Source organism: Malurus melanocephalus, unplaced genomic scaffold (assembly GCF_030028575.1).
Source record: "Malurus melanocephalus ecotype Western Australia unplaced genomic scaffold, MMel_1.1 scaffold_3, whole genome shotgun sequence".
NCBI lineage: Eukaryota > Metazoa > Chordata > Aves > Passeriformes > Maluridae > Malurus > Malurus melanocephalus.
Window position 1 is genome coordinate 5,501,296 of NW_026623235.1, and position 23,032 is coordinate 5,524,327.

General features: G+C 42.6%; 2 protein-coding genes and 1 long non-coding RNA gene across 6 annotated transcripts in view; 1 reads left to right on the forward strand and 2 right to left on the reverse strand.

Annotated features, from left to right (window-relative positions):
* Positions 1–271, reverse strand: part of CUNH8orf76 (chromosome unknown C8orf76 homolog) — an 8,544-nt gene extending 8,273 nt beyond the window's left edge. The window contains exon 1 of the mRNA XM_057368245.1: positions 73–271. Coding sequence (XP_057224228.1) covers positions 73–198 — 126 coding nt within the window. The 5' untranslated portion in view covers positions 199–271. The remainder of the gene's footprint in view (positions 1–72) is intronic.
* Positions 272–275: 4 nt separating this feature from the next.
* LOC130574805 (uncharacterized) lies at positions 276–5,262 on the forward strand. The gene is made up of 3 exons (XR_008965471.1): positions 276–338; positions 578–713; positions 5,199–5,262. It is a non-coding gene; the product is annotated as an uncharacterized LOC130574805 (long non-coding RNA).
* A 19-nt stretch (positions 5,263–5,281) lies between these two features.
* ZHX1 (zinc fingers and homeoboxes 1) overlaps positions 5,282–23,032 on the reverse strand; it is a 34,647-nt gene continuing 16,896 nt past the window's right edge. For 2 of the 4 annotated variants that reach the window (XM_057368226.1, XM_057368217.1), the window contains exon 2: positions 9,672–17,098. In XM_057368226.1, coding sequence (XP_057224209.1) covers positions 14,238–16,862 — 2,625 coding nt within the window. In that variant the 5' untranslated portion in view covers positions 16,863–17,098 and the 3' untranslated portion in view covers positions 9,672–14,237. Of the gene's footprint in view, positions 5,346–6,247; positions 7,511–9,671; positions 17,099–23,032 lie in introns of those variants that run through there. The other 2 variants (XR_008965469.1, XR_008965468.1) reach the window with 2 other exon arrangements.

Consider the following 23,032-nt stretch of genomic DNA (forward strand, 5'->3'; position numbering starts at 1 on the left):
AGCACACACAGAGCACACACAGCCCCATCACGGCCCGCCCCACCCGGTCCCCCCGCCGCTCCGGATCCTCACGCAGGGCTCGCAGTGCCTGGCGCCGCACGGAGCCCCTTCCCCGCCGCCCGAGCGGCGCTCCCGGCTGGGCGCGAACAGGGAATCCTCGAACTGCGGACCCAGCTCCGGCTCCGGCTCCGGCTCCATCGCCGCCGCAGCTCCCGCCGGCCCCCGCGCGGCCCCGCTCCGCTCCGCTCCGTGCGGGGGGAGGAGATCGGTCCCCGCTCACCGACAGGGGAGTGCTGTGAGACCTCCTCGGCAAGGGCTGAGCCACAGTYCGCGCCTTGGTAAATTAACTGCATAATTGGAGAGGTGTTCTGTCAGTATCTCGGCCCCGTGACTTGTGGGGGTGAGTGGGAATGCGTTTTGGTAACTTTGCCATTTGGTTTCAGTTTTGTCTCAAAGCAGAAGGGGAAGCTGGCGTGTAACCTGCTCTAGGTGACCCTGCCTTGGCAGGAGGTTGGACTAGATGATCTCCAGGGGTTCCTTCCAACCCRAAAAATTCTGTGATTCTGTGACATTTCAGGCTTTCCACGACAGGCTTTCCCAGAGCACCCCAAACTGTGCTATGAGAAATGGAGACACAACAAGTGAAGACTGATCCAAGACCTTCTTCAGGATTTCAAGACTCAGGCACACGGCTGCTCATTGAGAGCCCCCAGGTGAGGCTGTACCTGCCCCAGCTGCCTGCCCTGCCTCATGGTACTACAGTGCACCATGTGCTGGGTTTTATGTGTACTGCTGTGCAGTTCCCTGTCTCCACCTTGCCAGTCTGTCCATCCAGGAAGGTCCATTTTGACCCATCTAATCACCACACAGGTTTGGAGAYGGTGAGCTGAAAAGCCATCCTTTTACTTCCTTAGCCTGGAAAATGGACTAATGCACTTGTCTATACCAGAACAGCCTTTGAGGCCAAAGTAGTGCCTGTATGGATAATTTTAAAGGTTTCCTTCTAGTTGACATGTAAAACACGTGGTTTGGTTTTGTTAGGGTATTTTTTTTTATGTGCTTAAAATACCCTTCCATACCAGCATACCATAACCTGGCATAATTGCCAGGGTAGAAACTCAACTTTGGTAGCTGGGTTTGATCAGAAAAATAAAAGCAGATTGATGTTTCTTTTGCTTTTAAACTTGTTGTTTAGCAATAAGCCATCCAGCACAGAGGAAATTGTTCGGCAAGTAAGTCTGGAAAGAACCAGGAGCTTGCCTGATGTGCTTCAGTCTTTCTATTAGAAGTATCAAGGTAGGTGGGGACAGTTGCTTTTATGTGAACACAAAAACCATCTGGCTTCCTCCTGCCCACAGGCCAGGATAGGCAAAGCACACAGGGGACAGACTGTGGAGATTTGTACAAGTCTCTGAACAGTTCCAGCACCTGTAGGGCTCCTCACATGCACTGGGCACAGGCATTCCCTTTATCCCTATCCAGGACTGCAGGTCACACTGCAACACACGGGTTTGATGAACAAGGCACAAAAATCCAGAAGGACRAATAAGCACAAATCAAAATGAAGAAAATCCAAACAAAGAAACATGAGTAATCAAAGTGAAATGTGGCCCCAGCTCAAAGTAAAACACAAAGAGCAAGGCATTCCCAGGGGCAAATCCCACAGCAGCCAGTTGTCTGCCAGCTTGGATCGCAGAGTCCTCCAGGGCTGGGGGTTTCAACCATCATTTCTTCTGAGGATACCAATGTGGTCTGCAAAAAGGCTTTGTGTTGCAATGCAGAGAATGCCTTTGTCTGGTAAATCAGTGATAGGAGAGCCACAATTCCCGAGTGCCATACAGGGGACCTAGCAGCTGACTGTGTAGTTTCAGTYGTAAGTCATGGGCAAAATATTGCCYCTCTTCTTCATTCCTTCTTTGCCTGGCTCTCCCCTGTCCCTGCCTCCCCTCAAGACATTTAAAAAGCTCCTCATATATTAGTTACAGAAATGAAAAAATGCAACTTTAGGAAATTCCTCTGCCTTGTCAGCACCAGAGGTTTGCTCAATTTCTCCCCTAAGATCCAAGCCATCAGTGTAGCCACCACAAATTCTCACTSTACTTAAGTAAACATTGTACTTGTTTGCCAGAGTTTGCATGGCATGATTTGCCTTGGTGCTGTTAGCCTTGGCTTCACACAGAAGATATCATCCCTGGAAGAGGCAGCTTTGAAGGGGCTCAGATATACAAGCCCTACAAGAGCCTGTATTGCTGCAGCTGCTCTGTGTATGCAGCTTTAGGGATAAAAAGAAGCTTTAGATGAATCTCTCCCTAGAAGCAGTCAAGGTCTTACTCCATTGCCAGCCACCAGCTTGGCACATGACCACTGGACCAATAAAAATGGCCTCCAGTAATTTGTGACCTCCAAGCAAGTTCCTGCGCATCAGCAAAGCCATTGTGGCTGTTCACACGAGCGTGCCTTGTTATGGCARTGGTGAGGGGCTGTGACCCAGCTTCACCCTGGGTGAGCAGGGGCAGGCAAGTGGGGGGCAAACCAGTGTGCTTCATCTTGCATCAGGGTGAGCCCAGAGACAGCCCAGGCTGTGAACACAACTCCACTGATAGGCAGGGGTTTGTCACACTGTCTTATTGCCTGAGTCTTCTGGCCAGGAAAAGAAAATGCAGCATGGAAGACAGAGTTTGTCAAAGCTCTTCTCATGRTTTCCTTGTCTATTCTGAGGCAAAACTGATTCAGAAGAATTTTCCTCCAATGTTTCTTTAATTACTGATGCTATTATTTGTATTGTGATAGCCTCCATGGGTCCTCGCCACASTCCAGCCACTCTTGTGCCAGCACACACACACCAAAAAGGTTTCAGAGACTATCAAGCACACACAGCAGAAACAAGAAACCTCATTCGGCCACTAGGGCCCTAACTTGATAGGCACTACCCACACACATTGGCCAGGAATAATGCAGCTCTCACATGTTTTATTAAAATATACTGGAAAGCAGCTGCCTTTGGAAGAAAGCAGGAGAGTAGTCTTATCCTCAAAGCAAGAGAACTGCTTGTAGTGAAAAGGCCAAGTAAGGCCCACAGGCAGCATTCCTCAAAGGATGGGGTGGYTCCTGAATTGTTTAGTGGATTCTTACAGACATTGTGAAATATTCATACCTTGAGGGAAGATTAGTTTTTGGATAGTCATAACATAGGCTCTTCCCTAAAMACACTCAAGAAAAGAGGAGTAGCTGTTTGCTGATATTGTCTTGCTGTGTCCTTGTCTCTTGCCTTTTATTTAGATTGCAAGTTCTTTACAGCAGAAACCAGTTTTCATCTTCATTGCATGGTGTCACACATAAGGGGATATTGTCCATGGCTACGGGGAGGGTAATACAAATAACATTTCATGACTTGGGGCAGACAGAGGTTATCACTACTACAAACTGCAAACAAAAAAGCTCTGRTGAGCTCAGATGAACCCAAGCACATCTTACAATGATGGCAGGAAGTTCTAGTTAGACACAACAAAAATGCAGTGGGGAGGTGAGGGGTGCATTGTGGAAATCAGATTATGAACTGTTTGTTGTTAGTAGAAGCCAAAAGCTACTTAGGGGTCTTTAGGACAGACAGGAGAAAATGCAGCCTCCAAAAGATGGTTCATTTGCCTGCTCTACCTTAAGAYAGTGCAACCTTTCAAACTCCTGGCAAGCCATATTAACTAGGCCATAATCCACCCCCCTCAGGCCTCACAAAACCCAATAAAGTTGTTATTGCCAAAAGGGTGCACTGCACACAGATGTGTTCAGCTATTAATGGCTTTTGCAACTATTTTCTGTCTAGTAGGATAAATGATGAGCAGAATGAGTAATGCCCTTGGGTTTGACCAGAAAGCCTTTGAAAAAGAGRAAGAAAACTTTCAGGAAAGATAGAAAGAACAAAAGTGATCAAATGCTAGAAGGTATCCTAAAGCAGTGATCTTCCCACGCACTACCAGTACTTAAGAGATCATGTGTCTGAACTGTTTCACTCAGCCATGTAGTACAAGTACTGAGGTTGAACCTTGATGGTCTGTCAATATGAAAGTCATGACAAAGGGTATCTCCAATCTTCTGCTCTAACTGGAAAAGCAGATAGGCTTTCTGGTCAAACCAGCAGAGTTGAGCACGGTGAGGTTTGTATGCCTCCTTCTATGCCCTTCTTTCAGTTTTATCAGTTTTTCTGAAAACTCATTAACTTGTGCTGGCCACTGTTATGCTTGTTGCTTAATTGCTACTTGTGATGAAACCAGGCCACAGAGACCACAGTGACTTCATTACTTCTCGAGGTTAGAACTTTACTACTGCAGTTTTCAGGACCAGGCAGGACTAAGAAATGCTGGTGGCAACTCCTCTAGGATGCCATTTAAGACCTTCTTTGTAACAACATTAAATAAACTGATCTGACTTACTACAATATTGCTGTCTTGCAAGAACAAAGAGAAACAAATCACAATAATCAGAAAAAATACCAAGGGCTTCAGGCTGGCCTTCAGTGACCCTCACCACTCAGGTTTTTTCAGTCTTGCTCTCTTTTTTCCATGTGGAGGCTGCCTCCACATGGGAAACAACCAAACTGTTGATTCTGCAGTGCCTTGTTTCCCATACAGCTTTTGCACTGCTGGAGAGGACTAGTGGAAACTGCTAACAAATTTAGCTTCTATGTCTTCATATTTGCCTTATATAAGTAACAGTGCCTGCAGAAAGAGTGAGGCACAGCAGAGGGAAAGCTCAATGAACACATACAAACAAAATGCAGAAATCCAGAATGGACTTTGCCCCCAGTTTCTCTCTTCCCCCAATTACTGCACATGRAATGAATTTACAGCAAAGAAGACTATAAAACACACATCAGTGATGCAGTTTTAAACATGGAGGTATCTCTAGGAAAAATTATGARCTTCCTTAACAGGGCATCTGTGAGGCTCCAGTTCTGCACATGGTGGGTGCTGGGTGTGATACTTGCACAGAAATCCTTGCAACTGGACTCATCTAGGATCTTTGGCCAGCTGCTGGAAAGAAACTTCAGAATTGAGAGCAGTTAAAATTGCAATACTATTTGTTCCATCTCTGGTTCAGRACATGTAATTATTACAGGCTATTTTGTGGGCTCTCTTCCTTGTTAGTCCCTTAAGACAGGCTTTACTGAAATTATGTTTTTTTCCTCTTTGGCTCTTATTTAGGAAAACTGAAGATCACTAAGAGGAGAATTACTGCCAACACTGACCTTTCTTTTCACCAGAGACACAAACCAACTAGGTGTCATGTCCTTTTTCCAACTTTCTTCTACCAAATATTTTAAGGTAATGAAGATCAGCTCAGCACTGAACCTGTAAAGAAATGCACATGGGAGAGGAATTAGTCACAATGCTAGTAGTTCAGTGTTAGAGCAGTAGAAACATATATTCAAATATTTCTTTTTACAATATTTGAAGTGCAACAAGTCATTTAACCACAAAAAATGTTAGAAAACACCATCTGAGACTAAGGACCTCCACCAGCAATATTTCAAATCAACACCAAGCTTACAGGGAGCAATTTATAGAGGGGACTTTCTGACATACAAAGGAAAAAAGGCAGTACTCAAAGTGGCTTGGTATTTTAAATTTGCAAAAATAGTAGTTGATAGTATTTTTATGAAAACAAATGCAAGCTGAAAGATGCTAGGAAGCGGGGGCTGGGAGAGGGGAAACTACCCACTGATCTCTTGTGAAAGYATCTTCTGAATTGCAGCATTTTGGAATTGCTGGTATACTATAAACAAAAATGGTACCTTAAAAAAAAGGTGACTGCATGCATAATTGAATGCTTCTTGTAACCCCCTCATTAGCTGATTCTTGAATAAGCATTCTTATGTTTTATCAAACCGAGTAAAACTATTTGGCCAAACACCAAGTTGTAGTGACTACTCATGCTCATTTCCAGTCCTGTGCTTAGATCACTACTTCAGCTCAAGATGTGATTTTTCAGACTAACATCAGCTACAGCACAGGAATGACTCTATTGCTTTAAACATACAGATGGGGATACATCTGTAGGCACAGTGCCAGGTCCTGCAGGGAAAACTCAAGTCTTGAGCTCCTCCATTTGCAGCTCAACAGCTGGAATAGATGGGTGTKATGAGTCCCAGCAATGCAAGACAGGGGCTCTGCCTCTGGCAGGGYGCGGATGTGAGCGATGGCAGGTGAGGCTCATGGAAGAAGGGCAGAGCTCCACAGCAGCTCTTACCTCAGACCCTTCTCATCTCAGGAAAAGGCACATGTTAAAGCAACCTGTCCAACTGACAGGTACTTCAGTGAAGAGGTGCTTTTTTACTCACCCCTGCTCTTCCCACCCTTAATATTTTAAATGCCATAATAAAAAGCATCTGCCTTAATGAGAAAAATCACGTGAAYGTCCCAGTGCTGCTGACATGGCTGAACAGTTCAGCAACAAGCAGCTGCACTGACTCACACGTGAAGCTGACCTCACACTGGCAGTTCAGCCAAGTCAGTTCTCTGAATTCAATGCATCTGAGGAATTGGTGAAATTCCGTTTTGTGTAACAGGGAAAAAGGTATTTGAGGAGATCTGGTTTGTGACATTTTCATACAGACATGATTCCTGGTTTCCACACCATCTCTTAAAACCACACACACTCAGTAAGGAGACATTTATTCCATTATTTCTGTTTTCAAATTTTTGGTACAAAGTTTATTTTCAGAAGTTCTCACATGATCCTTTCTTCTACCAGCATCTTTTAGGATTTTTCTATCTCTGATTTATTTTCTTTATCTGTTGAAGCAAAAGCAGTAATTGCTACAGAAAGCAATAATGGCAATATTACAAATATTTTACAGCAGCATCCATTCGTTTCTTTGCCTCAAAAAAATAACAAAAATAAATCCAAAGACGAGATCCATACAGCCACAAAGGCTTAGGTTTGTAATATCCAGATGTATGCTGCGTTCCCATATACGAGTTGTACAAGTCCAGCACAACTTTCCAAGTTTGTGCAGAGCCTGATAAATAAGACACAGAAATATCAGTTACATTATACGGTTTCTAAGAACTTTTACTCTGTAAAATGTTTGGTCACTCAAAGCTATAAGCTTAATCACATATCAAAGAACACAGGCAATAAAGCCCATCTTACTAAAACATATAGTATTAGGCCAAACAAAATATAAGAGGACAAAATCTAGTGGTCACTGAAGCCTCTTCAAAAAAGGTCTAAAACAGAATGTTTCCATCATGTATCAGAATAAAAATGTACTGTATTAAAATTCGAATTTTTTTTACAAGCTGTCTTTTAATCAGTCTTCTATTTACAGTGCAGAACTGCCAACTGCAGTAGTTTAACTTTGGCACAACACTAAGTTCCAATCCTTTTGAGTATTCAAGTCCTGTGTGTGTCCAAAAATTTTCTTGGTTTCATGAAAGATTAGGCCCATTCACAGTTAACCAGWTATCTTGAAATTTTTCAAGAATTGCTTCCCCTTCACCACACTGGGCAGCTACAAAGGAAAGACATTGTAAGCTATTGCATCATTCAAAAGAAACTCTTCATTCTAAACAGTGACAGTATTGTTGCTTCCTTTAATATCACATACACCAGACAGATCACACAGACGGCTACATACCAGACACCTTTCTAAAAACCTTGCTGGTCGTTAGTGAATCATCTTCCTCATACTTCAAATACATAACAATGCATTAACTTAATTTCATTTCACATGTCAAACAGGACATTTAAATATATTGCAATATATTATAGAAAATTGCAAAGCGCCATCATTTCTGTAAACGAGACTGACACCTGCTAACTCTCCTGTGCACATGAAGAGCAGTACCTAGTGCCACATTTTCTATACAATATAAAGCCTTCCCAGGTAGGGCAACTCATTTTAGTGCATTTCTGTACAGACTGTAAGTATACATGCAGATAGCCAACTATGCAGGGTTGGAAATACTTTTGTAAGCTGAAACTGGAAGATGGGGGGAATATTCCGAAATCATAGCAGAGCTCTTGTGGTTGATCATTTCGTAGCATAGATGAATACTTGAATCTTCTGTCATTCTAGCAGATTCTCTAGGGACAGTTTCATGATAGGTATCTAGTATTGAATAAGCATAAGGAAATACTTTCATCAACCCAGACACAAGTATTATATATCCTAACACATTCTAGGTTATGTGCAGTSCAATGTTCACACAGTAACCTTATCTCTAAAATACTTGAGAAAACCTAAAGCATTTTTATGCCACAGTATTATAACCAAGGATCAGTTACTTTGTCCTTCACTGTAGTGCTATCTGTTCTAAATAAAAAAAGAAAAAAAAGGGCCTCATTTCCCAACAAGCATCAAGTTGGAAGCAGAGGTCAGTACCAYTGCTGACCATAATACAAAGATCAGTGCTACAATCCAGCCAGAAGATCCATCTCTATAATATCTGCAGTGCCAGTGGCTGCCTGCAAGCCAGGGTCACTGGAGCTGGGGTGCAGTTCATCTGAGTGACTCCAGGCATGCAGGACGGGCAGGTTTGCATTCCTTGCTATCCTGACTACCTATGGTGTCTAGCCCCAGTATAGACATCAACAWGCATCAAACGAACCCCATTTAATTMATGGAAAGTGCTASAAKATACTCAGTTATCACTCTATGTTTTATAATGTTGTGTGAGTTGGTTTTGCAATGATTGCTCACTGAAAAGGTGCAGATGCTCTTCACCATAGAAAGAGAAAAATCCCCAAGAACTCCAACCATTAAACTTGGAAATACTGGCTATAACCCACCTGTGCTTCAAAATCTCACTTTTTAGAAGTGGGGAAACAACGCAGAAATTTGAGCTATTGTATGTTAGTAGCTACTATGAGGATTTTTCAGTTTCTGATGAAATGGAAATTTCAAAATATTTTCCCACAGAATTTTAACACAYCAGCAAACCTCAAGTAAATTGACCTGGTAAGTTTGTGTCATGCTTCTTGGTAAATCTATTTATCTTAGGATATCACAAGCTGGATGGAGACTACAGATGTAACCAGCACTGTTCAGTGTAGGGAACTGAAACCTCTATTAGCCCTTCCCATCTTTTAATCTACACAATCATTCCAGGCATTATAAACAACTCTCAAAAGTTTTACTATTCTCTGGTCATTGATACTCTCTATTACTACTGAATGCAAGCAAAATTGTTTTCAAAGAAAAAAATAAATTAAATCAAAGAAAATAGCTATATTTCATTGCACTCTACTTTTGTGCCTTCAGGTTAGGGCAGGGATATTTAACACTACAGAAGCTTAAAGATTATCTTCTCTCCTTGGGAGATATGAATATAGACAGGTATTGGACTCAGGTGGAGGATGCAAATTGGTACTACCATATTTACAGAAGAGAATACTGACATCCAGCCTGAATACACAGTACTCCATTAAGTGCAAAAGGAAAAACGCTCCCCACCTTAARCCACAGCCTGATTACTCAGCAGCCAGAGATCAGTTGTCAAAGTTACTGCTGTGCTCTCATTTCAGAGGAAAAYGGAGGAGGAGAATGTCTGCATCTTTGGGCTTTCTGGCCTACAGGGACTGTGTACAGCCATGAATCACTTTGTATGGGAGCCAGAAATCCTTTGCTCTTTAGAGGGGAAGGGAGTGCATTTGCCTGCATTTGCCAAGCATTTCTTGGAGAGCAAAAGAAAACCTGTTTTTGTCCAAGGTGAGCAAATCATCRACTAGAAAATTATTTCATGTCATGTGTGCACACTGAGTAAGTTTCTTTCCCAATAATCAAAGTTACAGTCAGACACATATATAACATAATGAAAAAGCAATTTKCAACATTGTACCGGACAAAGTTAAGAAAGGTCGAGGCCTCATTTACTAYAGTGTATTAGAGATAATACACTAAATTCTAATAATGAGGTACTAGGTATCTCCTGTCCTTTGCTTTCAAATGAAACAGAGATTTCTATGTGCTAAAAAATAGATTGTAGTAATTTACTCCTCTGTCACAACAGAAAGAGTTAAAATTGTTTTGCTTATCAACTTCTAGGAAAGTAAATTCTGCAGGGCAGGCAAAAGTCAGAGCCTTGTTCAAGCTTCTACATTTTCCCTTCTTTCTCTTCTTACAAGCCAGCACTGTTTGCTCATTCAAACCTCCAGGGGGAAATAGGTCTGACTTTTTTTTTTTTTTTGCAACACTAACTTTGGGGTCATTGAGAGGCCGATGCTGGGAAGACAGCACTGTTTAAGATGGAACTGTGCTCTTTCACTGCACTCTGAAGCGAGGGCGAAACATGCCATGCAGCAGGAGATACTGGGATGGTGGRTATCTTCCCTGGTTGTAACACTGCTTTCTTTCTTTTAGCTCTTTTCTCTCACCATTCTGGCACAGGATTATCTGTATTCTCTKTTTAGTTGAATACCAGAGACAGCTGGCACCATCGGAGCAGGTACTCCTGGCAGAAACAGCAGATGAAGAGGAATGCACTAGCTTAGCTCTAAGGGAACTGATGCTCACAACTGAATTTTCATGTAGTCCCAATGAAGAMTGAGAAACCAGCCACCCAGAGGTAAGATCTAAGCAAGATCAAAGYTCCTTCCTCTCAACATCAATGACCATCACTGAAGTCTGGCGCAYAGTGATCTCAAACCTAGGTGGTAAAGATCCATAGAAATACAGAAAACATACCACAGGTTCATCTAGACACAGTCCTTACCATGCAGGAAAGTCAATAAAAAATCACATGGACTCTCACCCCTGGGTAGATGTATTTTCTTGCCCCTTCCTTTCCCATTGCCAATATAACTCAGTCCAAATGGCTTCCAAAACATCCTGCARGTGTGCATAAGCTCCAAGAGGGAGCCAGGCTTGCAGGGGTGCACTGCTGACGAGCACAGAGACATTTGGAATCATAACAAATTAAGACTCTTGCTGATGTGCTGAAGTTCAGGGAGCTGCTGTATGTGACTGGTAGAATGAGGTGCCATATCCCTTCCACCCATCAGGCGATTTCTGTTTCTCTCASGTGACTGTACAGCAGCCAAAGGGTGGCTCAGATGAACCTGGACTAAACCACTGTTAGTGTAGCTTTGAGTTCCCACCAGGCATGACCACAGTTCAGAGACACAACTGACTACATGCTGACAGCTCTGTCCTGATGTGGGAGGCCTCTGGAAGGAGTCTGCCTCTCTCCCAGTATGCAGTGCAAATATACACACGATGTAAACACAAAATGGGGAATTAATGCACTCTRTTCAAACAGAAATAACAGTCAGACTATGGGCAATAATGAATGCATACAACCTCTGTCTTCAGACTGAATCCACCCAGATTTCCCTCCTCCTTGGCACAACTGACAGGCTTAAAATGYGCATGTAGCCCAAAGGAAATGTGTAGACTCTAGTATTTACAACAACTGAAAATGTGGCCCAGTATGCATCAGCCACTGTCTCTGATGATTCTACTGAAAAAAAGACCTCCAATCCAACTATATTTAGTCTGATAAACAATGTATTTCCTCTTCCTGTGTTTTTCAGACCAGATGTGCTAAGGCCTACCATTGTAGCTGAGTGTTATTTAATAGAACACTGCCAAAGTGGGAAAATATCCCAGTTTAATAATGTAATTAACTTTGATCTTTATTTTTTCCCATTTTTTAAAGAAGATAGGATTCCTAGCTAACCTAAATAAGTCTCTACTAACAAAAATGGAGATATTTATTTGGACAGGCTGCTTGGTTGTTTTGGGTTTTGKTTTTTTTTTAAAAAGGAAAATTAATTCTGGGTCAACTTCAAGGATTAAGGCAACTCCACATTTTGCTTGCTAGAGGCATATTCCCAAGGATTTGTTTTAGTATTTTTGGAAACTTAAAAGTAACATTTCTTTTCCTTCTAGCTTTGCCCTTTCCTAGTCAGCAGGCACAGATTTTTGACCCTGTATTCCCAACAGAGCTTGAAGCTAGTGTAAATTTTTCTTGTATCTGCTCATTACCAGACCATTACCAGGCAAATGAGAATCCCTCCCAATCCCATGCAGCAGTCAATGCTGAAAGGCCAGATCTTGATCTCTCATATACCACCTCACATCCAGAGTCATAAACACTCCCACAAAACATGAATGAATTTGCTTCTGCCCCACTCCAAAGTTAAATTGAGGGATTCTTGGCTAGTCCTCTCTAGCAAAGCTGGCCACTTTGTGCCACACCAGTTTGAGTCTTGGAAGCCAGGGAATAGTTTCATCATCAAATTCACAACATATACCATAAGCTATTGCCTTTTTGTCTCCAATAATTTTAAACAGTCAGAAGAAGTCACCCCAGTTTCATAACAGAACATCCTTCTGCAGCTCAGGGAGCCTGTTCAATCTGTGAGAAGAAGGGCAGCTGCAAGAGTTCAGAAAGGAAGGTTTGGGAGGTTAACAATATTWTTTTGTCAGACACTATTCCCTATCTTTCTTTGGCTTTCATACCTTGGCTTCATCCACAATCAAGTATGAAAACCAGATCTATCGTGGACTCSTCTGCTTCAGAAAATCATGACTAAAAGAGCTTTTATGGTTTTTTTTTTTTACAGTTATCACAGTCCAAAAGACAGAATAATTCTAGAATAGGTTCTTGGAGATGAGGAGACATTAGGACCCCATTTTCTCTGCACTAATCTGTCCTCATTAGTCATCAGATGCAGAAGCCTACAAAGACGCTGACAGATGTGCAAAAGGAGATTGCTAGTATCCATTCCATTAGTGCCAATGTAAAAGCAGACAATGCTGGTGACAGCAGCACCAATTCATCATCATCTTTTGACATCTAAATATAAAGTAACTTATCCCTAAAAATGCAGGCTGGCAGTAGCAAGAATACAAACTGCTCTTCCTCAGAGTATCAGTTCTCTAGGATGCCAAACATCTGCTCAAACTAACTTGTGTGAATTTGGCCCATTGTTTTTAAGTTTCTAATTCAAACTGCACTATGACTTCACTGTCTTGAGACCAAATAGCTTTTTTTTTCCTCTATTTTATAGACATTTATTTAAGATRTGGATGTTTTATATCAGTTTGAACTACTTCTGGAGTTCAACTCAGGTAGATCAAGCCACCTCTAGAAATAAGTGCATTCATCCAGCAGTCCTAAGAGCAATCAGCCCTCAACTGGGCTATCACTGAAGAACAATTCAACACTAATGTTTTTATAATTCCTAAGCATCTAAAAGCCATATAATGTCATTTTGTTTGTGAATTAAACACCATGTCATTACCACAACTTATTTGAAAGCCTTTCTTACTAGTACCAAAAGATGCTTTTCATCTCTGCATCTGTGTATTCTTACAAACCCCTAAGCAACTCTGAACAACTTTTAGGCAGTTTCTGCCTTATATTAACCTTAAAACTCAGTGTCAGATTTCAAGAAATTACTCTTTTTTGCTAGAAATATACTTATTTTTCCATTTCCAACAAAGGGAAGAATGCACAAGGTAGAAGTGAGTGTTACTATTAACTGCATCAAGTCTGTCAGGCATTTAAATTAGACTGATGTAGGATACACTGAATAACTGCAACAAAAAGCATCTTCTAGCATCAGACTCATTCAGTTAGCTCATAATTATCAACAAGGAACATTTCAGTCCAAGTTCTGTAAACCCAAAACACTCTGAAGATATGCAAAAGGCGCAGATATCRCCTTATTTTCTTAACCCAATCAATCCTCACCCCTAGGTTCATTGATTCCTTTTTCACACTTTTCCCCTTCTCTTTTTTTTCAACTCTTTCCGCATGAAATAAACCCAGGCCTTGAAATCTTTCAGATGAARTGATGTTTGCAAAAAGACATCTAAGGTTTTTGTGTTTTCCTCCTTCATGAGCAGGCAATGTTCTCCTRCATCAACAACAAAAAAAGTGTCTGTGTTTTTTTGGAATTAAACAACATAAGGCAATTAAATATTGAGAAGCAGTCACATGTATGATGAACATGAACCTTCCCATCAGTAATGTGGAAAAGGAGGAGCTGAACTTGTTCTGATTTGTAACCCCCTGTCCCAGGCCTGGCCTGAGGATGTTCATCTCTTGTAGCAACGAAGCAAACAGTTCTTGCCTGCACAGGTAGCATCTTGCCCATATATTCTTGGGTGGAAGAAAGATGCTAAGCAGCTGCTTGCTAAACTGAAGGCCATGAAAAATCATTTGGCTCTTCACCATAACATCAAACTTAATTCATACATTTTTGGCCCCCAAATTCCAAATTGTACATCAGTCTGTTTTTGAAAGTTTACGTTTAACATGTCTGGGGGGTTCCCAAGTATCACTATCATCCGTTTCTTCCTCGTCCTCATGATCATCCAGCATTTCATCTTCCTCCTCGTTCTCATCAAACAGCTCTATTCCAAGTTCTAATCTTCTTTGCCTTTCTGCAAACCATTCTCTGACCTGCTCATATCCCATGTGAGATTTGGCTACCAGTTCATCAAGGTCTTGCTCATTAAGGAATTTGTGCTTCATATAATAGTCCTTCAGGATTGCTGTTCCAGTTTTAAATTTTATGACAGACACACCTCTGTCCCAGCAATTTAACCTCTTACTTCCCCGAGGCCTCCCCCGAGGCCTCCCTCTCCCCCTCCCTTTTGGTCTTCCTCTCCCTCTCTTCCTTCCAAAGCCTTGTCCATTCAGGCTGTTTGCACTGGCGCTCTGGTAATAGTAATACCATTTCAATCCACCATTTTTCCAGGCATAACGAGTGTCTCCAAACCAGCTCACAATTTCTGATCTTGGAAGCCCAGTTTCTTCTGCCAGCTTGTTGTATTCTTGTGGAGATGGCCACTGAGTACGGACAAAGGAACTTTTGAGCATGTGCAACTGCTCTGGTGATTTTTTGCTTATTTTGCTTGAAGTGGAACACCCTGATTTTGTTCCTGCTGTTCCATCTCCCACAGAAGTCTCTCCAGACTCCTCTTTTGAGCTGCCAGCATTGGTTTCACTCATGTCAGCTCCCTCTTCCTTCAATACATTTGATTTACTTTTTTCTGTAAACCAGGCATCAATCTCTCTCCTGGTCAGTTTTGTTTGGGCTCTTAACCTATTCATCTCTTCTTCAGTAAGGACAGGGTTATTAAGAAAACTTGCTTGGAGGACTTGCAGCTGTTCAGCAGTCTTCTCTTTGAATTTCTGTGGGGTGAAGTCAGGAAAAGTACTCCAAGATGACTTGCTCTGTGGAGTGACTCCTGTTGGAGAGTCATTCATTTCATCACTTGAATCAATAACAATGGTGGCACAGGAATCACTGTTGAGATGAATCCCATGATTATTCTTTGAGTTTCTCTGATTGTAGCGTGTATCACTGAACCACTTTTTGATCTCTCCTTTAGTAAGGCCTGTTATTTTCATAAGTCTAACTATTTCTGAGTCTTGAGGAAACTGATTTTTAAGGTAGCTGACTTTCAATTCTGCCAGCTGTTCCTTAGTTTTTTTTGCTCGGATCCCAAAAGAGTCAGGATTCATCAGTGTGGATTCATTTTTGATAGACTGAGGGGCTGGAATGGCAGCTACTTGTTTGGTTTCTGCAATGGGCTGAGCACTGTGAATCTGACTCTTCTGTAACTGTGTTTGGTTTGGGACTCCCGCTACAGTCAAGGCTATTGGGGCTGTTACTGGTAACGTGTTTGTACCTGCAACTTGAGTGAGAACGAGTCCTGGCTGACCGACTATTTGGCATGTCTGCAAAATGGAAGGTAAACCATTGCTGGCAGCAGAAATGTGTGCTGGAATAACAGTAATTGTCTGTGGCACAGTATGCACTGTGCCATTAAATTGTTTCCTCCTTGCTTCCTCCACCTCCTCTGGTGTCCAGCTCACACCATGTTTCAGACGCTGGGCAGAAAACCATATTTTAATCTGTTCTTCAGTGTACTTAGCTTGAGTGGAAAGAACAGTGATTTCCGACATGGTTGGATAYGGGAATTTGTTGTAGGTGTTAAGCAATAGAGGATTGTTATCCAAAGCAGTATTATAGGCTGGAATGCTATTTACAGGTATTAGTACTTTTGGAATCAGATTTGAGTTCTGTGGAGCTGTAACAGCTGTGATAACCTGTGCCACCCCAGGCTGAAGCACTGGTGCAGGGGTCACTACTGCACCAGCCATATCTGCTGCACTGCAAACAGCTGAATGGCTTGGTTTTGACTCAGAAACTGCTGCTGGGGGGTTTTCTACTAATTCTTCAGAGTTTGGCTCATTTTCAGTTCCCTTTTCTTCACCAGGAATGTCATCAACTACATTGTGGAAAACAGCAATACGTTTAGTCTCCGTTTTGTTTTTCATCATTTTCATGATAGGAGTTTTGCTAATTGAGATCCCTGATGAGGGGGCCTCAGAAGAGTCAGCCTGTCCAGCATTTTCTTCTCTAACAAAACTTCCATCAAAAGTGAGATCATTTACTGTTTGTTCAAAGATTGTCTGGTTATTACGTTTCACCATGGTCAATTTAAAATTCTCCTCTCCAGGATGGTGCTTCAAATTATGTTCTGAGAGGGCATCATATCTTTTGGTAAGGAAATTACATTCTAAACAAACATAGGATGAATTTAATACTACATTAGGGTGCTCTGAATCCACATGGAAAGTAAACATATTGAGATCTGGAGTCTGAAAAGTACAGTATTTACACTCATAACCACCTTCTACTTTATTTGTATTTTTCTGATTGTCTGAATCCACATACTCGTGAGCATCCTCATCACTTGTTACACTCTCTGCTGTAGGGTTATCTGCTGGCGTGAGCACRGGTGGTCCTTCCTCCAAGTCTGATACCGTTTCTAGATCTGGATCCTGCTCATTGGCTAAGACCATGCACGGTGTTGTTGATTTTCGTTTACTTGCCATGGCTGTTACTGTGAAAATGATAACGACTGGTCAGATACAGACTTAGCTTCAAGCTCTTCTCGATTAATAATAGTAATAATAATAATAATAATGGCTTTCGGTACTTCAAGTCAGTTCTTGTAAAGTCTCAACATTTATCCCATTAGCAGCTTTTCTTTCGTAGTGCAATCAGATTAAAAACAGATAGTTCAGGATGAGATGTTGAGACACACTGTTTTAAAGTCCACATCCACCACCTGTAGCAAAGAAGAAACAGTGGAATTAGTTCAATTTCAAGAACAACTTCTATTCTGCTACATATTATGGTAATTTTTATTATGGTTTAAGGTAATTCAGTCCTTTGGGGTTTAGTGTGACACTGGTCATCCCCTCAAACCAGCAGACCCATTCCAAGAAGAGATAACTGAAAATAAGRCAAGAAAGGCAAAATCGAATCCACTTATTACAGGCTGAAATTTGTTTCAGTTCGTGCTAATTTAGTGATAGACATAAACACCATATAAACTTCCTGACTGTTTCCCTTTCTTCAGAAGCCTTTTTCTTGGTCAGTCTTGCCCTTGGACTGCTTTGCCTAAGCTACAACAGCTTCTCTCAACTGCTCTGTGAGCTCAAGTCCATTCTATCACTAACTTTAGCCCAGTACAACATATCCACCATGGGCTSTGTCATGTCTTTCATGTCAGAGGCTGTGAAGTGTCCCAGAAAAGGCAGGTTTAGAGTGTTTTTCTATTGCATTACACATGCAAGCACAGTCATGTTCAAGGCCTTTCTTCCCTGTCTGAAAGCAGGCAAAACAATGTCTTTTTAAGCCACTTTGACAGACAAAAGGCAACTATCTTTTCTTCCTAGCTTCCCAAATGTCATTCTCCAACTGAAGACCAATACCAAACCAATAAGACTTGACTGCTTGACTTGACTGAGCAAATGGCAATTAAATAACTGGTTTCATGCCTCTATGCATTAACGGAGATATGACTGATTGTGTAAACTGTAACAAAGAGAGAAAAAGCATTAAAGACTGGTATCTCAAGCAGAAGCCAAACAATGTTATGTATTCYCTGTTTAGAATTCTTATGTCCATTTCTAAGTAAAACTAAAGCACCACCAAATAAAGCTGAGGCCTACGGAAATTCAGAGAACAAATATATTCTAAAATAGCATAATTGAATTCTATCCGACAATGATCTGCTGGGAATGATGCACAAACTTTCACAGAGGATTTTAAATTCTAACAGTTTTATCCTTGACAGATTGACACTGATTTCTCATACCAGAAAACACATAGGTACATGTCTTGGTTTAGAGAAAAGTTTGGGAGAAAACACTCGGGAATGAATACTTCTTCTAAATAAAAGGGTTTCAGCAATCCTTTCCCACCAATACAAAAATTATTTTCTGGATGAATGTGAAAAAAACCTGTTTATTTAACAAACAAGGCGCCTGCAGGGCATGGGAAAAATGAATAACTGTTAGATAYTGAACTTACAGAACTTTACTCCCTCACACACACACACTCACCCACAGCAGAACAAACAAACCAAAATGCCGGGTGAAGGSAAGAAAAACTACCGAGCACGTGGTGAGAAGCAACAAAAGGGCAGACGGCTTTCTCAGGGAGGGGAGGGAAGTCCACCGAGGAGCTCAGGGGAAAAAAACAGATGGGAACCTGGTGAACCTCTGATGCTGGTCTCCTCCTCACAGCAGACAAAGCTGGTGGATTTACAGTCCTTTCTTTCATTGATTCAGCTTCTCCCAAGGTTTCGGCTGAAATGGGGTGTCCCTACGGCTTCCCTGCCAGTCYGCACTGACCAGCTCCTGCCAGTGGTCTCATTCGGACCAAAAACCAAACCGAACAGTCAAAAAAAAAAGCAACAGAAGCTGCCAGAGAATTGCTACTACATTTTGGGGACAAACTTTTTGATGAAGCTAATAAAACCTAAGTTAGCTAAAGCTACAATGTAGCCTTTGATCTGCACAGCAAGCAGAGCACACAGGAGAGTGAGAGCTTGAACAAAGCCCCCGCTGGAGCACCTCCAGATTCACCTTAAAGCTCCAGGACCCATTTCTGGGCATAAAGCAGACAATCAGGAATAGAGTATCATCATAAAATCACCCCAAGATAGTACATGAATTTTTAGACAGTGGAACATGGTCTACTTTCTGAAGTGTGGGCATCCTCAAGTTCAAGAGGAATGCATCCCCATATAGCTGTTTCAGAAGGTTTGGAAAGGGAACAACATGCAACAGATTAAAAACCAAAAGCCATCCCTGTGTGAAAAAGTCTTAAAGGAAAAAGAATAGTTAAATGGAAGAAGGGCAGATGCAAGAAACAGGAAGAGGAAAAGAAATACGGCTTTTCACAATATGACATGATGATTTTTTACTATTTTGATTTTGGAAGGTTGGAGACTGTGAGTAGGAAGGAAGATAAATAATCCTTAGCTTCACATTTTTTCTTTAGGCAAGACAAAAGTGTTCATCCATAGCTGCCACGCAGTGCTGCTCCAAAAGCTCTTTTTGAAACCGTGTGTCACCTTACTGCTTCGTAAATACCCTCCTTAAATATTTCTAACAGTCACTCTCAGCACTACATCTGTGACTACATCCAAAGTGCACAGCCTCACATGATATGCTTCACAGGCCAAGGATATGGCATTAAGGACACTAAAAATGCTCAATAAATCTTGGTAATCATCATTCCAGGTTGACAATTATTTAATGGTACTAGAGTAGAAAGACATCCTTCTTCCATAAGCTGATAGTGGCAGTATGTAAAAGTGAGCACAGAAGTGCAAAAGATAGTTATTTTAATGTATGTACAAAGTACGTATTGCAGGCCACCTCATTTTTCTTTGCAAGAGAGCCATGAAGCAAAGCTAAATGGATCCATTTGTCTCAGTGTCCTGAGGGACAAGAGGTAGAGTGTTATTAACTGTGCTGCTTCTCAAGGGCTGGAGGGCTCTTGACAAAAGGAAAGACAACTGCCAAGACAGTGTTGAGCAATGCTCTGGGGGAAGAGTTGGGTGGTATTACCTAATGTTTCTGCGATCTTGAGTAAAATTTCAGAAATGCCAGAAATGCCTCTTTCCAAAAGCAACTTAACTGTGGGGAATGCTGTTGAGGAATGGTTGTTCAGTAAAGGAGGACATGAGGAAATTCAGCTGATTGAGCTAGAATTGAGCTAGACGCCAGGGAGGATCAAGAAAGATAAAAACAGCACAAGAATGAGGAAGCTGTAACYGCAAGTGCATACATKAGGGAGCTTTTGCAATATGGGGGGCTGACCGTTATTATTAGAAAAGGCAAGATCAGCAGAGGTATGAAGAAATGTAACYGCAAGTRGRCACAYAGGGGTGGGATTGACTATTATTGCATTGTCCAATGATGAGCTATGCTTTTGCAATATGTATGASCTTATTATCTTGATTATAAAAGGGCAGAGGTCCCGAAATAAAATTGAGGCTTGATGACCATGAAAGCTTGAGGCTTGTCTYCCGCRACTTCTTCCCAACATCTGGCGCCCAAACAGGGACCCTGCTCKTCTTGGGAAAGTTGTGTTGGGTTCGGGTCCTGCAGCTAGAAGACGGYGATCAAGCTACGATATTCTGCTCCGCGYCCTGAGTGACCACAGCGGTGGGCTCAGCCRATACATGCTGCCGAAGCCTGGAGGGGCTGCAACAGCGCTGACGTGAGTATGGATAGGCAAGCAGCATATGACCTTTTCATTTCCCTTTTAAAAAGGAGGCAGATTAAGGGGATTGACTTAGATAAGGATCTCCCTGTTTTATTAAATCACGCAACTTCTTATGGTTTCTTTAGTAATGCGCATTCCGTTCACGAATTAGGTGAATGGAGGCGGTACAGAGACAAACTGTGGGAGTTGATGCTCGATGAAGATATATCAGCTAAAAAGATGAGCAAATTGTGGAGGATTGTTCATAATGAATTGTTRATGTGCCAGGCAGAGAAAAGGGCGGCCGAAGGGGTCAAGGTAGCACAGGAGCRAAATCGTGGCTATGCTGATTCACCAGATCCTAGTGCTCCGAACCCCCCTTTTCTTACCACCATTGATATACCCTCACCCGCACCAAGTGCCCCTCTGCCTCAACCTGCTCAAGCAGGCGTCCCCGAACATGGTCGTCAGGAAATGCTCCCGCAGCCCTTGCCGCTTCCTCCATCTGYATCTCTCAGTAGTCAGGAGCCTGTCCCTGGGGCAGAATCTGACCTCGCGGAGGCCATGGCCAGAGAGAGAAGGGAGCTATGGGGGGTGATTGCCCGCCACGGGATGGAACATGGGGACGCTGATCTTGTTACAGCAGCCCAGGAGACCTTGGCGTTCCCTGTTGTTTTTGAACCTAATCCACAGGGGGGACAGCGGGCGAGGGTACAGAATTTGGATTGGAAGATGTTAGCCCAATTGCGTGCCACTGTGGGGAGTTACGGAGTTACGAGTGAACCGGTGAAACAAATGCTTGATTACATGTTTAATGCTCAAGTCTTCTACCTGCCGATATTAAAGGTATTGCCAAATTAATTTATACCCCCCATCAGCATCTGTTATTTGAGGYRCGATGGAGGGAGGAGGCAGCGCTTAGTGCAAACCTCCCGAGACCCCAGGGAGATCCCTTAGCAGGAATCACCGTTGATGAGCTTATGGGCCATGGTGCGTTCCTCCRTGTAGAAGCACAGGCGACCTTAGGGGCCGATAAGCTCAGGGAAGCTATGGCGGTAGCAAAAAGGGCRATGAATAAAGTAAAAGCTCCGGGAGGTATTCCTATTTATATGGGGATAAAGCAGGGTAGGGAAGAACCGCTCRGTGCCTTTGTTGATAAAATCATGGAAGCCATGTCAAAGGCAGGAGTRACAGATCACATGCAAGATGCCCTGCTTAAACAATGCATTTTACAAAATGGCAATCCTACAACACGAACCTTAATCAGTTCAATCCCAGGGGACTGGAGAGTACAAGATCTTTTAGATAAAGCAGCATCTATGCCGATTGGCCCCCAGGTGTTCTTAGTTAATGCATTACAGAAGATAGGAGATGGGTTGCAGGAGCAAGCTACAGCTYTGMGAGAACAGGCTATTAGTTVCCASAATCAGGTCATGGCAGCWCTTGCTCCCCTCCAAGCGGCAGCCGCTCGCCCCCGCACTACTACTGGTGGTCAAATGAAATGTTATCGATGTGGGAACGCCGGTCACATTCGCCGAGAATGCCAAGCCACGGGGGTGTGGTGTGGGAAATGTCAATCCAACACGCATAACACACAGGCTTGTCGGAAGAAGCAGGGAAACTTGAAGAACAGCGCGAACAGCGGCCGCGCGGGGACACAAATCGCAGCTGCAACAGTCGCACCCCCCAACAGCGTATCCCCCAACAGCTTCAACCAGCAACCAATGGGAGCCTCGGCTTAGACTTGGCAGCCTCAGTAGATGTCGATATTTTAACTACTCAGCTACATAAGATCCCCACCAGACTTTATGGTCCTATCCTTGTCAACGAGCAACCAACGGGAGGATTGCTTATCGGTCGCTCGTCTGCTACCRCTCTGGGMTTAYATGTTKCACCTGGAGTTATTGATCCTGACTGTAAGGGAGAAATCATGATTATGGCCCACACCCCATATCCTCCCGTGAGAATGCCAAAAGGACAGAGATTGGCCCAATTGGTCCCGTTGCCACAGATGACAAAAGGATTGCCGGCGCTTACCCATACTTCTAGCAGGCTCTACATGGATCCCAGCCCGATGGACGAGACCAGCCGTGGGGCCTGAGCATCCCCTAAGGAGTGCTTCAGAAGTCGYTGAAGGAACAGCAGGAGAAACTACACAAGAGACTGTWTCCRATCCTGTAACTGATTATTAGCAACTTGTAGACTTCAGCTAAGTTGCAATTGCTGTATCAGAATTTAGTCTTGTTACTTTGCTTGCTTATTTTGCTTGCTTATTAAGTGTAGGGTTGACAAGGATGAAGGAAGGTTGGYTGATTTGGTTTGTCATGTTGGTGTTAGAAGGACTACAAAGTAATGGGGTACTAAAGGATATAGATGTTCGACAGAACATGTGGGTTACCTGGGCAAATCGAACAAATAGTAAATCCTTTTGTTTAGCTCTTGCATCAGCTTCCGATCCTTTCCAAACATGTTTGATCGGATTGCCTGGATTTGACAG